General features: G+C 38.0%; 1 protein-coding gene across 3 annotated transcripts in view; it reads left to right on the top strand.

Annotated features, from left to right (window-relative positions):
• The window catches only part of pola1 (polymerase (DNA directed), alpha 1), a 144,758-nt gene that overhangs the window by 64,428 nt on the left and 64,136 nt on the right, over positions 1-16,194 (top strand). For all 3 annotated transcript variants that reach the window (XM_035415335.1, XM_035415336.1, XM_035415334.1), the window contains exons 29-30: positions 4,927-5,132; positions 5,536-5,668. In XM_035415335.1, coding sequence (XP_035271226.1) covers positions 4,927-5,132; positions 5,536-5,668 — 339 coding nt within the window. The remainder of the gene's footprint in view (positions 1-4,926; positions 5,133-5,535; positions 5,669-16,194) is intronic.

Below are 16,194 nucleotides of genomic sequence, written 5' to 3'. Positions count from 1 at the left end.
ATACTCACATAGCAATGATGAAATTTTATCTGTGTTCAGTAGATAGACACAGAGACAGTAAATCAATGACAGTTCTATCCACTTCTGTTTTGCTCTAGAAAACGATGTCAGATAGGTCTATCAGCAAACATATGGCTTAGCTATGCCCAGAAGTCCTCAATAATAATAGTACTTTCCAAGAAATTACGAAAAATTGTTGACAACATTTTGTTAGGTGCAGGCTTCGTCAAAAAATTGACATTGTCAATTGGACTTTCTTCCCAAAACTGAAAGGACTTTCTGGATCATGTCAGGGCCTGATGTGCTCTTAGGGAATCCATAGGGCGATGTGCACTCAGTAATTGCATCAGACTGGATATGGAGGCGCTCAGTTGGTTAGGGAGCCATGTTCCATCACTCTCTAGTGACCCCCACTAGTCTCTCTGGCACCCATAGACTGCATGTCAAAGCTGTATGTGACAAGTCTTCCCCTGACATGTGGAATCACAACTAATTATTTTCACACAACAGACTACAGCTAAACTTGCATAGAAGAGTCAAAGGAAGAATAGCTGTCTGCTTTTACAAGCAGTCTACAACTGCCCAGATCAAATGAAGCAGAGAGTGATTCAATGCAAACTCATTACATTTATTTGTCAGATGCTTTTATTCAAAGTGGCGTACAATAATTGCATACTGAAGGTCATTAGAACTACAAAACAGGGGGTCTAGTGGGGTCAATCTTGTATTGGATTACACAGAGGTTTTGTAGTGAGATTATTCAAAAAAGATACAGTAAGTCTTTGCAGAAATGAGGTAGGTTGTAGACCAGGACCCCGTCTATCATGAACAAGTGTCAAAATGTTGAGACCTTTTAAATGAGGAGAAATTCGAACTCAAATTTTTTTTTTTTTTTTTTTTTTTTACATTATTGGCTTACATAAAGCTTTTGAAGTGGGATTATTAAAAAATGCTACAGTAACATTTCACAGCAATGGGGTAGGTTGTAGACCAGGATCCCTTCTATCATGAACAAGAGTCAAAAGTTTGAGACCTTTTAATTTTGGAGAGATATTTCAATCCAAATTTTCACTTTTTTGGATTAGTCTTTATTGGATTACTTGGAAAATTTGAAGTGGGATTATTCAAAATGCTACAGTAACATTTCACAGAAATGGGGTAGGTTGTAGACCAGGATCCCTTCTATCATGAACAAGAGTCAAAAGTTTGAGACCTTTTAATTTTGGAGAGATATTTCAATCCAAAATTTAACTTTTATCAATTGCCTTGCATTGGATTACATTGAAGGTTTGAAGTGGGACGCTACAGTAAATATTTGCAGAAACTGGGTAGGACATAGGTCAGGATACCTTCTGTCATGAACAATTGTAAAGCGCTTTGGATAAAAGCGCTATATAAATGCAGTCCAGTCCAAGTGTCAAAACTTTGAGACCTTTAAATTGTCAGGATTTATTTCAATCCAAATCTGCATTTTTTCAATTGGCCTCTATTGGATTCCAAAGGTTTGAAGTGGGATTATTCAAAAATGGTACAGTAAATTTCATAGAAATGGTGTGGGATGTCGACCAGGACCCGAAGTGTCAAAAGTTTGAGACCTTTAAATTTTGAGGTGAAATTGCCATCCAATATGTTCATTTTCAAAAAGGTTTTTATTACTGCATTTATTTATATACACAGTTTGGAGTTTTGTTTGTATACAGTGCAGTGATATTTCATATGTGATGCAATGCTGAGAGTATTATATTTTGAGGGGAAAACAAAATGTGTGAAACTTGGGTATCTGAAAATATTAAATATTAAATATTAAAGCCTTAAAAAGACGTGAAGTGAACGTAACATAATTAAAAAATAATAATAATAATTTCACATTACCACCATTGTTCAATTTCAATTTCTTGAGACGTATCTCACTTTTAGAAGCAAATTATAACCTTTGCAAACACGTAAGGAAGACTGCAAAACCATCCAATCATATACAACCGATTTAAGGTGCACCGGAATTTTCGAATCGGGAGCTGCGAATCAGGAGCTAACTTCAGCGTCGTTTTATAGTTCTAGAGAAAGCAATTAGCTTGTGCCTACGTATCCAGTAAACCATAATAATCTGCATCTAAAAGCTAATGTTTAGATAGCATCATCCCAGTTAACTAGATGGCGAGCTAGCTAATGTTAGCTTAGGTAACGTAAACATGACACTAGGCCAACTAACCCTGGTTTTCTAATTAGGCTATTTGTACTGATGTGGTCCCCACCAGACAACTGATGTGGTCCAATCTGAGTTTAACTGACTGAAAAAAATTACTGTTAATTTGTATTGAATTCACGGGTCCATTATCCTCCAGTCTGTGATATTACAACTAACCAACTGGTAATTCTGCAACAATACAGTAATTGTGTGGGCATGCTTGTTAGCTATCGTCAGGATTGTTTGCTATAGAACAACTAATATGACAGTTAAGGCTGTTTTATACTTCTGCGTAGTCTACATAGTTTCTGTATTTTATTTAAATAAATGTGCTTTATTTCGTATTATCGTGTTAGTGCTCCAGTACTATTAATTAACTGGGATGTTGCTAGCTAGACATAAGCTTTCAGACGCAGCCTCTCCCTTAATACTGTTTGTTTTAGATACTGCCTGATACGTATTAACTTAGCAAATAATGTTCAGCAGCAGAAATATTGTCAGTATACTAGCTCTCACGAGTCACTCACAAGACATCTGCCCAGTTCGCAACAGGTTCTCCTCACACCACGGCTTCATCTATTGGCATGCCCCATTGTTTTTTGTCATCCTTGATGTTTCCGGTCTATTGGGCACCTTGCAGGCTCGAAATTATGTGGCTGTGGCCCATCACAAGTATTTGCAAGACTATTTTATACCTCATTCAGGGTTTCCCCCAGAAAAGTTGTTAGGCCCGGTGGCAAGTACCTTTTGACGGGGGCCTGCGACAGACTGATCGCAGCATTAAGGTAGGGCCCTATAGTTTCTGTGATAACAGAATCACGGACGGAATCGCAGAATTGAGAATTTTAAAAAGCTATAACACAGATTCCATTGGGCCCTACATTAAGTCAGTGCTAAAAGCTGACTGGAGATTTGAAAATATAACTACGTAATGTGAATGTTGTTATAAGTCATTTATTCAACACACATTTAAAAAAATCAACAACTATTTACAGCATAGCATAGTCTTACAAAGAATCTGACAACAATGTACAGACTTGGAATGCTGTGTTTTCAACAACAACAAAGGAAATTAAATTAAATTAAAGTAAATAATATCAAAGTTTTTGCACTCTACAAAAAACTTGTATTCAAGTCCTGTTTGGCTACTGAATCTTACAACAAGCCTTGGAATGCTGGGCACATTTAAATAGGGATCGGAATCGCGAACCGGTTCCAAGTTGTCCTATTCATTGGAATCGTATGGCTCCGAGCTTATCGATTCCGCTTATCGAAGCCAGCATGTTTTTACGACAGCTGCGCATTGCAAAACAATGACATAACAGCTTGGGGGAGGCACGCACGCAGGCAGCCGCTCTCAGGTGTTTGTTTTGGACGGCAGCTGTCACAACAAATTTGATCCGGGCTGCCAGCCTTGATACATTCTGTTGCGATAAAGATTAGAAGACAACTCGGCAATTTCTCTGGATTAACAGGTTATTTTCTAGCCTGAAATGCGATCGTATTACTAAATGGCTACACATGTCATGTAGCGTGCAAGTAGTTGGCTATCTCCCTGGATATGAAGTAAATGTTTTTACCAATAAATAATAATAATAAATGTGATTTTATCCATGGAAATAGCTATAATAAAAGGCAAAATAAATGTTGTGTTTGCGATTGCCGTCGTAGATGTCAGAAGGAAATGTCACTGACAAAAAAAAAAGTTTGCTCTCTTTGCAGTGGTTTGGGCTGGAAACGAGCTGTAAGAGCTGGATATGCACAACACTGCCTACTTATTGGCTACTGAATCTTACAACAATGTACAGCCTTGGAATGCTGGGCACATTTCAACCACAACAAAATATCTATGTATCTGTGTTACATACTGTTTGGCTAGCTAGCTAAGTTAGCTAAATGACCACGTTGTCGTGCACATCAATGCCACCAAGCTAACGTTATTAATAAACAAGTGAAGTCGTTATTTAGATGACGATTAATAAATCATGTAATGTTACAATGTATCGAAAGTTACATCCATGCTACAAGTTTAACGTTACATACACACTGCTTAACTTAATATAAAAAGAATGTGCTTACCGACGAGATGAAGTGATAACACTGTTTGTAACGAGGTTAGTTAGCCTACTAAAGAAATGGTGCCTTGCTAGGTACCGTTAGCTTGTGATAGTTGGAAGCATCAAGTGTTGAATGTCACTATGCACAATGAGGGTAAAGAACAGAACTGTTTTCCTATAGTGCGTTCACGTTTTAACCAACAGATGTCGCTCGTGAGCTTTCCAACCAAGCCGCTCCACTGTAACTGTTGTTTGAAAACCATCTTAAAAATACATTAATAAAAAAATTTAAAAAAAAAAGATTCCCAGATGCTTAGGCCCGGCGGGGGGTCAATTTAGGCCCGGCGGGCCGCCGGGCTTGCAATACACCGGCGGAAACCCTGCCTCATCAAGTCTCCACAATGTCGAGATTGGGATTAATCTCTCTGTTAATATTGCTTACTTTGCCATTGATCATAGCTCTCGCTCTTGTCCGACTCCCCTATGTGACATCACGTTCAATTTCCCCAGATTTGAGGTGGGCGTGGCCAACCACATTACAAAAGTATGCACAGATGTATTTTTTATTTTTAACTTTAACTACATCATTTCCCAGCACATTAAATCCTGGGTATGCCAACCTACAAGTTTCCTTTTAAGTGCATGCATTGCTGTGAGTGTGATTATATTTGTGTGTGAGATCAGGTGAAAACCGAGGTGAATAAGCTGTATAAGCAGCTGGAGATCGATATCGACGGCGTGTTTAAGTCTCTGCTGTTGCTGAAGAAGAAGAAGTACGCAGCGCTGTGTGTGGAGCCAACTGGGGATGGCCGGTACACCACCAAGCAGGAACTGAAGGGCCTGGACATTGTGCGCAGGGACTGGTGTGACTTGGCTAAAGACTGCGGCAAGTAAGCTCTTAGCGGTGTCTCCTGTGCTCCCCTCTACCCCACTCCACCCCACTCACCATGCACTTCACTCCTCCACCTGTCTCTCACTCCTTACCTTTGCTGACCACATACTTCACTTCTCTGCCTGTATCCCTCGTTCTTTACCTGTGCTGAGCCCATACTTTACTCCTCCACCTGTCTTTCTCTTTACCTGTGCTGACCCCGTACTTTACTCCTCCACCTGTCTCTCTCGCTGTTTACCTCTGCTTAGCGCATATTTTACTTCTTTACCTCTCACTCAACTTACACTTCATCACTCACTCTACACCTCTGCCTAATCGCTGTCCACACCTCTATCCTTGCTGTTGCCTTCTGGTCCCCTCCTGTTCCATCTGTGGACATTCGCCTTCCTCGTTTTCCACAGCTACGTGATCGGACAGATCCTATCGGACCAGAGCCGGGACACCATAGTGGAGAACATTCAGAGGCACCTGATCGAGGTGGGAGAGAGAGTGGTGAATGGGACGGTCCCGCTCACTCAGTTCCAGATTCACAAGGTAATAACCCCCCCACCCCTTCAAGACCATGCAGAAGCCATGTTGTAGCTACCTTGTTTCGGAAACCCTGCAAAGCTGACCACCAAACTTTCCATGCAGGCTTCCACATCAGTGCAATTATTGTAATATTACACTTATTTTTATGGTATACAGGTATGAATTCATGCAACGTTCCATGTCCAAGGTATTTTATTTTTTCCTCATCCAGTGAATATAAAAAATTGCAACCGTATGATAAAGAATTTGTGACAAACCTTTAGGTGAATTGTGTGTTGAGTGAAACTCAAATTGTTTGATTAAAAGAAACATATGACTTTGCAAGCAACACATTTTTTTCAGTATTCGTTGATATGGCTTATCACTCCTAATTAATTAATTTTTAAAAATTTTATGTAACTACATACCTAGAAGCGCAGGTTTTTTTATTTTGCTTGGTTATTTTCTATAGTAGCTTGTTAGTATTTGTAGGTTTGAAGGGTTTTTGATTTTGAATCATATTTGATAATTCACACGATTTATCCATGGTCCTAATATGATGAAATTGATCGTTACTGCATTTTGATTTATCCTTATTTTTCTACAGTTACTGTACAGTGTATTTGAGATTTTTTCTCATGGAATTTGTATTGGAACACACAATACCGTCAAGTATTGCTATACCATTGATAGAATGAGAAATATCATATTTTGGTCATATCGCCCTACTTAGACTACTTCCTCATATTACTAATGCATGAACAGTGAAGTTTTTTTGTGCACTGCTCTCGCCCATTCAATAAATTGTCTATCTGATATTCTAACATTTAGTAACTTGTGATGGCTAGCCGAAATGGCTCACTTTTAAAGGTGTCCAGTTTAGTCAAATATTTGTTGTAATATTATGGAGTATAAAATAGCATTAATGTATATTAAAATTAGCATGCTAGCTAACATACATGTTTTTCATTAATGTCTACTTTTACCACTGTTGAGGAATAACCAAGCAAAATATGTAGTGCCTGGAAATTACACTTAGCGGAGTGGCAAGACATAAATTAGGACTTTTAAGTATCAGTTTTAAGTAAGGTTTATTTGATTAATATCTGTGGCTTTCATTGCCTTTAAAATGATTTTTGGCTTTTTTACTTGAGTAGCCTCCTGGCTAAGTTTATTTATTTATTTATTTATTTATTTGACAGGGACAATACCCATTGATCAACATCACTATTATGTGATGTAAATGTGCCAGATTTAGCTAGATCGCTAATTTCCATCTGTTGTCCCTGGGCAGGCTGATGTTAACACATTAATAACAAGCAGACCAGACTAGAAGCCATAGTACAACATTAAAAGCACATAAAAACATACACACACAGCTTGTAAGCAGGCATGAGCAACACAGAAGCAGGCACATGCAAAGGAACAATGGAGCACATAAGGCAAGCATATACAGCATAAAACAAGCACATACAGAAAGTATTCAAGCTTAAAAAAGCACAAAACGATGCATCACTTGATGACATGCAAAGACTCCACAATATTACACAACACACATGCAGTTTAGTAGTGACATAACAGCCATAATATATATACATACATATACATACATACATACATACATACATACATATATATATATATATATATATATATATATATATATATATATATATATATATATATACTAGGGCTGTCAAAGTTAACGTGATAATAACGCGTTAACGCAAATTCATTTTAACGCCACTAATTTTTTTAACGCACGTTAACACGCATTCTATGATGAACGTTTGCCCGACCCTTATGCTGCGTTCAAGACAACTTGGAAATAGTAAAAAACGAGGTCCGACTTGTGAAAAAAGCAACTGAACGGTCGTAGACCTCGGAATTATAGGTCGGAAATTCGACGTCACATTAAGATAAATGGCGGCATTTGTAGTTCGTGGTAAGAAAGAAAAATGGTGTATTTAGGCTTTTCATGCGTTTTCATTTGGGTGGGTGATTATATGATACATGTTAGTATCGTTTATGTTTCCCATTCATTATAGCAATTTGTGAAATTACGATATCCATCAGCATCTTTTCTCGCTAGCCAGCTTAGCTAGCAAACGTTATTTTGCTCAGAAATAAATGCTGCAAATGATATAACGAAACACCTGACAGTGATACCATATTTACATTTCAGTACTACTGCAGCCTAACTAGCTAACTAGCGGTTTCACTCTATTTACTCATTTAATATACTCCTTAACAATAAAATAAAGCAGCGTTTTTTGTGGGAATCCATGTTTTCCCGAGTAAAACAGCATGAACGCAGTTTTTCATTGTGCATATTGTTCAGAAGAAGGGAGCTGCCCTGTCGTCCAACAATGTAAACAGGTTTGTCTGTTTAAGCAACTGGCTCGGTGCAAAGAAATGGAAGTATAGCCTAACTGCAATATCCTAGTTCGAGTCCTAGTTCTGTGTTATACTCCCTTTCCACTGCTTCCTGCTCACTTTATTTATTTTGTATCATCCTGTTTTGATCCCACATAGTAGAAGAGAATGTTTTTGTGAGCCTTTATTTTCCCTATGTGAGGTTGGACACAATTATGTTGTGTGATTTTCTTTATAAGTGCTAGGGATCCAGGGAATGATCTTTGAGTAATGGAAAATTTAGCTGACCAATGTAGGCTACCTATTGTACAATGTGTCTGTTGTGTTGCGATGCATTGAGGTCCATCGTTTTGTGTTAATGCTTAAAATAAACGGGATGTTTTAGTGAACCTTTATAAGCGTAAAGTTGGACACACTACATTGTGTGATTACTCATATTACTAAGTAATGTTAAGTTTAGCAGGTCAATATGCCCATATGTTGTTGCCTGTTGGGCTTGAGTTTGCCATGTTATGATTTGAGCATATTTTGTTATGCTAAATGCAGTACCTTTGAGGGTTTCTGGACAATATTTGTCATTGTTTTGGGTTGTTAATTGATTTCCTATAATAAATAAACATAAAGTATAAAGCAAGCATATTTGTCCATGTTGATCAGAGTATTAAACACTTGAAAAATATCCCTTTAAGTACATTTTGAACAGAAAAAATGTGCGATTCATTTGCGATTAATCGCGATTAACTATGGACAATCATGTGATTAATCGCGATTAAATATTTTAATCGATTGACAGCCCTAATATATACACATATATCCACATATACATACACACAGTATACACATATAAATAAAATTTAAAATACTGACAGCATATTTAGATATCATGTTGACATTGCTGATTACCCAATAACCAAAATTTTGAGTGAATGTGCCAATGTTTGCCAGGTCTCAAGTCTGCAGGCAGGGTGTTCCGAATATGTGATGCTTTAAAAGAAAAGGCTGATTGGCTAAAAGCGCTTTTCCTTAATGGTATTATGCAATCCCCTCTTGTGGATGCCCTAGTGGACCTACTTGTAGTTTTTTTCACAAACTCTGTCAGCACAGGAGGAGAGAGACCATTAAGGATTTTAAAAACTAAACGTGCATCTGCAAATTTGACCAGATTTTCCCAATTTAGGAGGTCATACTTGGCTAAGATGTCGCAATTTTTATGTCAGTTTGACCTTTTGTCTAGGACCTTTAGAACTTGTTTGTATACTGTCTCAATGGGTTTGAGAGTTGTCTTACATGTCTGTGTCCAACTAGTTTGACAATAAGTGATATGAGGGAGAATCATGGCATTCAAAAACAATTTTACAGCCTCTGTCGTGAGATTGTTTCTAATCTAAAATTAGCCAGGTTAAATTTCACCGTGTTCACAATTATCCTTGTATGTTTTTTAAAATTAAAGTAATAATCTCGAAGATTTTCATTAAAATAAATGTCTATCTCTGAATTAGGTAACACAATGGTGATTGAGCCTATTATAATTTATGATTAAAGAACTGGGTGTCTGTGGCGACATTCCCGGGAAAAAATCACAAGTGGCGCATAGATAGTGACGCGTTTTCCATCACTCATCAGTGGTTCGTCCGCCAGAGAGGGTAGGCGCAGCAGGCTTGCTCTCAGAGACTGTAAAAAAATCAACTCACTTGTGTGTGAGCAGCGTACTGTTTTTTCCTGTGTCTGCTATATAGCGTTAAAGGTGGGGGGGGTTATGGAACCCTAATAAGTTTTTGTGTAACATGAGAGGTCATATTATTTGTTGATGTAGATTTCGTATTACATTTGATGACAATGTAACGTTACTAAATTACATAGCTAGCGTTAGCTGTGCAAATAGCTACCGGACCATGTCAAGAAAGGCAACATTAGTTTAGACAACGTTGCGCACAGTATCCATTTCTTATATCAGGTAACGTTGCGTTAGCTAGCTAGCTAATGTAATTAACACAATCTAATGTCAGCTAACAATTATAAAAAACGCTAGCTAATGCTACCGACCGGTACCGACCTCGCAAACCGTCTCTCGAATTCAATGCTACCTTGTTGCAGCGTTGCAATGTAGCTAACTAAAGGTCAGTTCAGATCAATGATTCGCAACGAGACTGGATACAAAATTCCAAGATTGTAAACGTTCTAAAACTGCACTTGGCGATTTGATAGGGTGGGTCTTTTGAGACCCCAGGCAAAGGCTTCAGACGCTCTGCAACTACGCTCTCAACATTCTTAAAACCGTTTAGTCTCGTTGCGAATCATTGATCTGAACTGGCCTTAACGTTACCGTTATTTACCTTGCCATCAAGTTCATCAGTATATTATAATGATTGGAATAAAGCCGGGGTATACGTGGAGCAGAGCCGGGTCTGATTTCTGTGTCAAGCCGGAGAAAACTAAATAAAAGAATATGGCAGTATGGATTAGCGTTGTTATTATTTTATTACGCTTCCTCATATGTTCCTTCAGCCTTTTTTGATGAAATCTCCTGTTTTCGTTTTATTCTTCTTGTTCTGATTGCTAATTCAACACCCAGCTCAGCTTTATTCTCAAACAGTTTAGCTAGCAAAACCAGAAACACCAGGGGTAACATTTTGCAAGGCAGTTGTTTCAAAAAATATCACACAACGATCATTCACGAAAAAGTTTATTGTGCACGAGATATATAATTGCACGAGCCACAGCGAATCCCGCAAATTCTTCTCTGCAGTGTAAAGATGTCCATACCGGGCAAAAGGATAAAGAACGTTTGTGGAAATTGATCATCACTAATTCTAGCCCAGGTCTGCTATAGCATTTTAACCCGGCTCGCCAGTGTAAAGACAGTTTAAGTTAGCTTAATGTTAGACAACGAATGAATATGTACATAACGTTACTTTTATAACAACCATTTTTTATTCAGTAAATAGTGTTATAGTTGGCATGGCCCAGGTGCCAACTGACTAACGTCACACAGGTGACACTGGTTGGATCCGGTTGGATCTATGGGAAGTGAGGTCCAAAAACACACCTGCAATTACCACTTCTCGCCATTGGTACCGCCAAAGAGAACGAAACGGAAATCTTTGAGATTGTAACTTTAAGTTGTGAATCAATTATGAGTCCCAGATATTTAAACTCATGTACTACCTCAAGTTTCTGCCCTTGGACAAATACTTTGGGTTCAGTTACCAAATCCATCCTTTTTGTAATAAACATGCAAACAGTTTTTTTAATGTTAAGATGTAAGCATGTTTGAAGTGTTTGAAATGTGTACCATAGCAGCTGAGAGCCTATGTGCAGCTTGCTGCTTATTTTTTGCATGCACATAAACAACTGTGTCATCAGCATACATTTGACAATTTATACCAGGAGGACAGACATCTGGAAGGTCATTAACATATAAACTGAATAACAGTGGACCTAGAATTGACCCTTTTGGGACTCCAACTTCATAGTTTAAGTATCCAGATTTTGAATTGCAGACCTGTACACACTGTTTCCTATTCTCTGGGTAAGACTGTATCCATTTGATAGTACCTGGTGAAAAGTTTAATTGTGATAACTTGGTGAGTAAAACATTGTGATTTACTGTACCAGATGCTTTTCTCAAATCAAGGAATATAGCACCAACCACACCTCCACTGTCCATCCTGGCTTTCACATTTTCCAAAAAGAAACAATTGCAGACCTGCCAACCTGCACGCATTTTGTGTACCAACCACGCAATTCTTGGTCAAAATACGCAGGTATGAAATGCCAGCTGAAACTACGCAAAAAAAAAAAAAAATTTATTATTGTAATTGAATTACGGAAAACAATCAATTAATACAAAACAATACCGTACATTTATTCGGTATTTAAACTACATCCCTCGGATTGAACAAGATGCTACGACCTTGTGCTTGTGGTTCTGTAACCCCTCCCCGACCCACTCAACATCCACTGATACGCAGCGGTACTTTATTATCCACCGAGGCGTAACGCAGCATTGCTGAGGTAAAATGGGAAGTGGGGAGTAATAATCAAGCACAAAAATGTGACCGTAATGTTAACATACAAAACGTTAAAACATGTTCAGTAACTTTACGAAATGATGCATTTCAAGGGGTATATCCTAATGAGATGAATTTGTGTATATAGTTATAGTCGCATACGATTTAGCCTCGTTACGAGACGTGAGAATAACTGATGGAGTAATTTAGCTGTAGTAACTCAAACGCTACGGAGACTCCCTGTTCAAACTTTGAATCGCGCACGCTCTGTTGGAGCAAAGTGACCATTGCAAAGGTGTTTGACTACAGACTGCTAACGTTGCAAATAATTCCTATTATTGCAGCCAGTCACCCGACCAGCCTTGCAGTTAGAAAATAATCATGACGTCAGATGACGAGGATACTAACAAGGAGAGCCTTCCATAATATGGCATAAGAGAGAGAGCAGCAGACCTACTAAAAAGAAGCAAGTCCATGCCCCCCAGAAGTTCCTCGCAAAATATCAGGAGCAATGGCCGTGCCTCCGCCCCTCAAAACTTCACACCATTCATTTTGCACATTGTGCAATTATGATTTTGACATTAGCCACCAAGGAGCTTCAGGTAATAATTTAGCTAAACCTCTAGTTACAAAGGCCTGCATTCCTAGATAATTTTTCAATTGAATACTTTTTTTTTTTCCATTAGGCCTATATGATGTGTGTCTATATAAGCTGATTCAATTATTTAATTATTAAATAAAAATGGAAATCATGAACAGAAACTTTGTTTTATTCATAATTGACTGTTTTACATCGCAACAAGTTTTTTTTTTTTTTTTTTTTACATTACAATGTAAGTTTCTGTAAATACTTGAAAATTGTTAGTAATATATATTGTTTGTAAAATATACAAAATAAATTGTTTCCATTTTTATTTAATAATTGAATGCAATTGACTTATGGTTATCTGTTTTTATAAGCACACATATCATATAATGAAATATTAATCATGAAAAAAAATTGTTTTAAGCAGGTGTACTCAAACTTTTGACTTGCAAGTATATCATAATATAGCCCAGTGCAGTGCAAGTGATATTTTAGAATCAGGTCAAATTATACAATTTTGCCTGATCACTTCAACAGTCAAAACTAGAATTATGAAGAAAGGCTTGCGCGTGCATGTGTGCGTGCAAAGCGAAGTGGTATGTGCGAAAGCATGTGAACTAAGCGTTACACTGACTATTGTGGTACTCAAAATATTTTCCTAAGGTTGGCAGGTCTGCAATTGGCAGTTTCAGTGGAATAGTGCTTCCTAAAACCAAATTGTAATGGATGAAGTGAGACAGAACTGTTATTAAGATGTGAAATTGCTACCCATTTCTCTGCAACTTTAGACATGACAGGGAGGATGCTTATGGGTCTATAGTTGTGTGTTCCCCTGATTTGTAAATAGGTGTAATGACTGCATACTTCCACATGGTGGGAAAAACTCCCTGTGAAATAGATAAATTGATAACCTTGGTTAAGGGACCTATAAGCGAGTCTGAGTTTTTAGAAACAATGAGTCTATTCCATGTATATCTTTGGCCCTAGAACTCTTCAGTGAGCTGATAATCGTATCAACTTTTGATTCAGATACCTCTTTAAGAGTGAGCATGGGTATGATGCTATCAATTGTTTCTGGTACAGAATACTGCATCTCTGAGCTAAGGGTCTCTAAGAATGTTAATTGAATCCACAAAATAATTGTTAAAAGCTTCTGCGATCATACTATGATCTTGAGTGTAATTTCCATTCACGTAAAGTTTGATATTTTGTATAGACTTATTACTCTTTCCTGTTAATTTTCTGCCAAATCAATTTCACATTACCTTTTGCTTTGTTTATTATGTTGATGTAAAAATTTGCTTTGGCTCTTCGAAGTTCACTTGTTACTTTGTTTCTTAAACTGGTAAATATACACCTATCATATTCTAATTTAATCTAAAAATGGTTTCAATGCACTTACTCAAGGAAGAGAGTTCCGTTGTCCAGATTTGTTTTTCACCTTCCTCATAAAACTGTTTACAGTATTCTGAATCACATTCATAAAAACATTTACACCTTCCTCTGAACAGTTGTGAGAGAGATGTTCTTCCCAATTTAATTCCATTTAATACATTTAAGTTGCCGAGCTCACACTTGGGTATTCTAAGTTGATGAAATGCCCTGTTAGAACAATACTTGAACCTCTTTTTTGTAAGTTTTCTGGTTATGAGTGTTTGATTGTGATCAGACAATCCTGTAATCGGTCAGGCTTATTACTAAAAATCAGATCAATTTGTGTTTCAGAGGACCTAGTTATCTGTGTGGGGCCTTTAATGAGTTGTGATAGATCAATACTGCCAGTTATGCTTTTAAGTTTTTTCCTATTTGATTTATTAAGCCAGTTAATGTTGAAATCTCCAAATAAAATAACCTCTTTTGTAAAATTGCACGCCTTTAACAAACAGTACAGCTTATCATAAAAAGCATTACTAGTTGTTGGTGGACGGTGCACTCCAATTATTATAAAAGATTTTATTATCTCCGTCGCACCAGCAGAACACTCACCACGCCGAGGTAGCATAAGGGGAATAAACATGTTCAGATCCGAGAGAGATGCCAGGCCCAGGGTTGGTGTGTACATCTGATAACAGCAGAGTCTGAACAGGTAACCAGATAATTTCAAGTAGTTTTTGGACAGCTTAGAATCCCTTTTTTGAGAGATGTGCTGGCATGAAGGAATATTTGCTCAGCTGTGACAGAACACGCCATTGTAGATGGTAAACTGGCCCAATTTGGACGTTGCACTGCATTGGTGGAATTGTTGATTTGTCCATCCAGGTAGATAATGCGGAGCTGTCCCAGCATCAAATTGCGATTGATTTGTATCGAATCGCATGTTGTTTCCATAAAATGTGCGCTTTAATTGCGTGGTTTTCGTAGTGAAAACATTGATATTTGGTGAGCCGATGGCACACACCTGCCATTTTTCCAGGTATCCCAAGTTAAGTTATGTGTTACTGACACATGAGTCATTCATTCAAATCTAGGCCTGCCATTAAAAGTATTGATATCAAAACTGCGGCAAGTTACATGTAACAATATTGCCTATCTTAACTCACTCAAATTAAACAAGCTGTATTCCAAAGCAATGCTACCCAATATTTCCTAAATTGTTTCTAGACAGTGATTTATAGACAGTGCTTTGTATGTGTGAGTAACTTGGCATTTTTGTATGTTTTTTTTCATCAAATAATTTCTTTTTGTACTGTGTTTGGTATGAGATAATAGTAATTAATATAAATGTAGGCTGAGAGACATACATACTGGACACATACATGCAAACACTCATTCTAGCTGAAAGATTTAATCATTTTTCCTTTACTATAAATGCCAAATTAATGAAAGTGTATTTCATATTTTTAAATGGAAGCATTTTTAATTGTACACGACGTGGCTATCGTACACGACAGACCTACTAATTCTTTGTATGTCGGTAGAGGAAATATAGGGCTATCGAACATGAAAATGTAGAAATCAGTGAATCAATCAAATTGTATTTATATAGCGTATTTCACAGAAATTGTCACAATATGCTTCACAGACAACCCTGGCCTAAACCCCCACAGGAGCAAGCCTAAAGCAACATTGGCAAGGAAAAACTCTCTGTGGCAGTGGAATTCTGTCTCTTGAGGAACCAGTCTCAAGGGGGAAACCCATTTTCCTCTGGTCGGCTCAGGGTGTAGATTGGTGACCAGCATGGTCAGTCAGTCAATGTTTACATTGTTCAAATTGTGGCTCAGATGATGGACGGGGCCGAGTGGTGGTGGTGAGGGGCAGTAGGTGGCGACGGAAGTGGGCAGGGTGGAGGCAATGACAAAAGAGGGGCTGGACCGCAGTGGTGGGGGAGTCCAGACGACAGCACTCTCGAAATATGGGGCAAAAGCCCCGCCGGCAGCGTGGGGAAGCAAGTAGAAATGGTGATTAGGGAATGTGCAATAGAACAGACAGTGGGTAAAGTGACAGTGGTATGAATTGGGGATTTCAGTTACAATTGGGGCCCCACCAGGAATAATTTGTGGCTGCAGTGCTACTATGACAGGGATCGAGAACCCATGCAGTCATGAGGGGGGGACAACCATACCCGCCTATCTAGAGCC

This window comes from Anguilla anguilla, chromosome 4, assembly GCF_013347855.1.
Source record: "Anguilla anguilla isolate fAngAng1 chromosome 4, fAngAng1.pri, whole genome shotgun sequence".
NCBI lineage: Eukaryota > Metazoa > Chordata > Actinopteri > Anguilliformes > Anguillidae > Anguilla > Anguilla anguilla.
The sequence above is the reverse complement of the archived record's forward strand: the minus strand, read 5'-3'. Positions and strand labels throughout refer to the sequence as shown.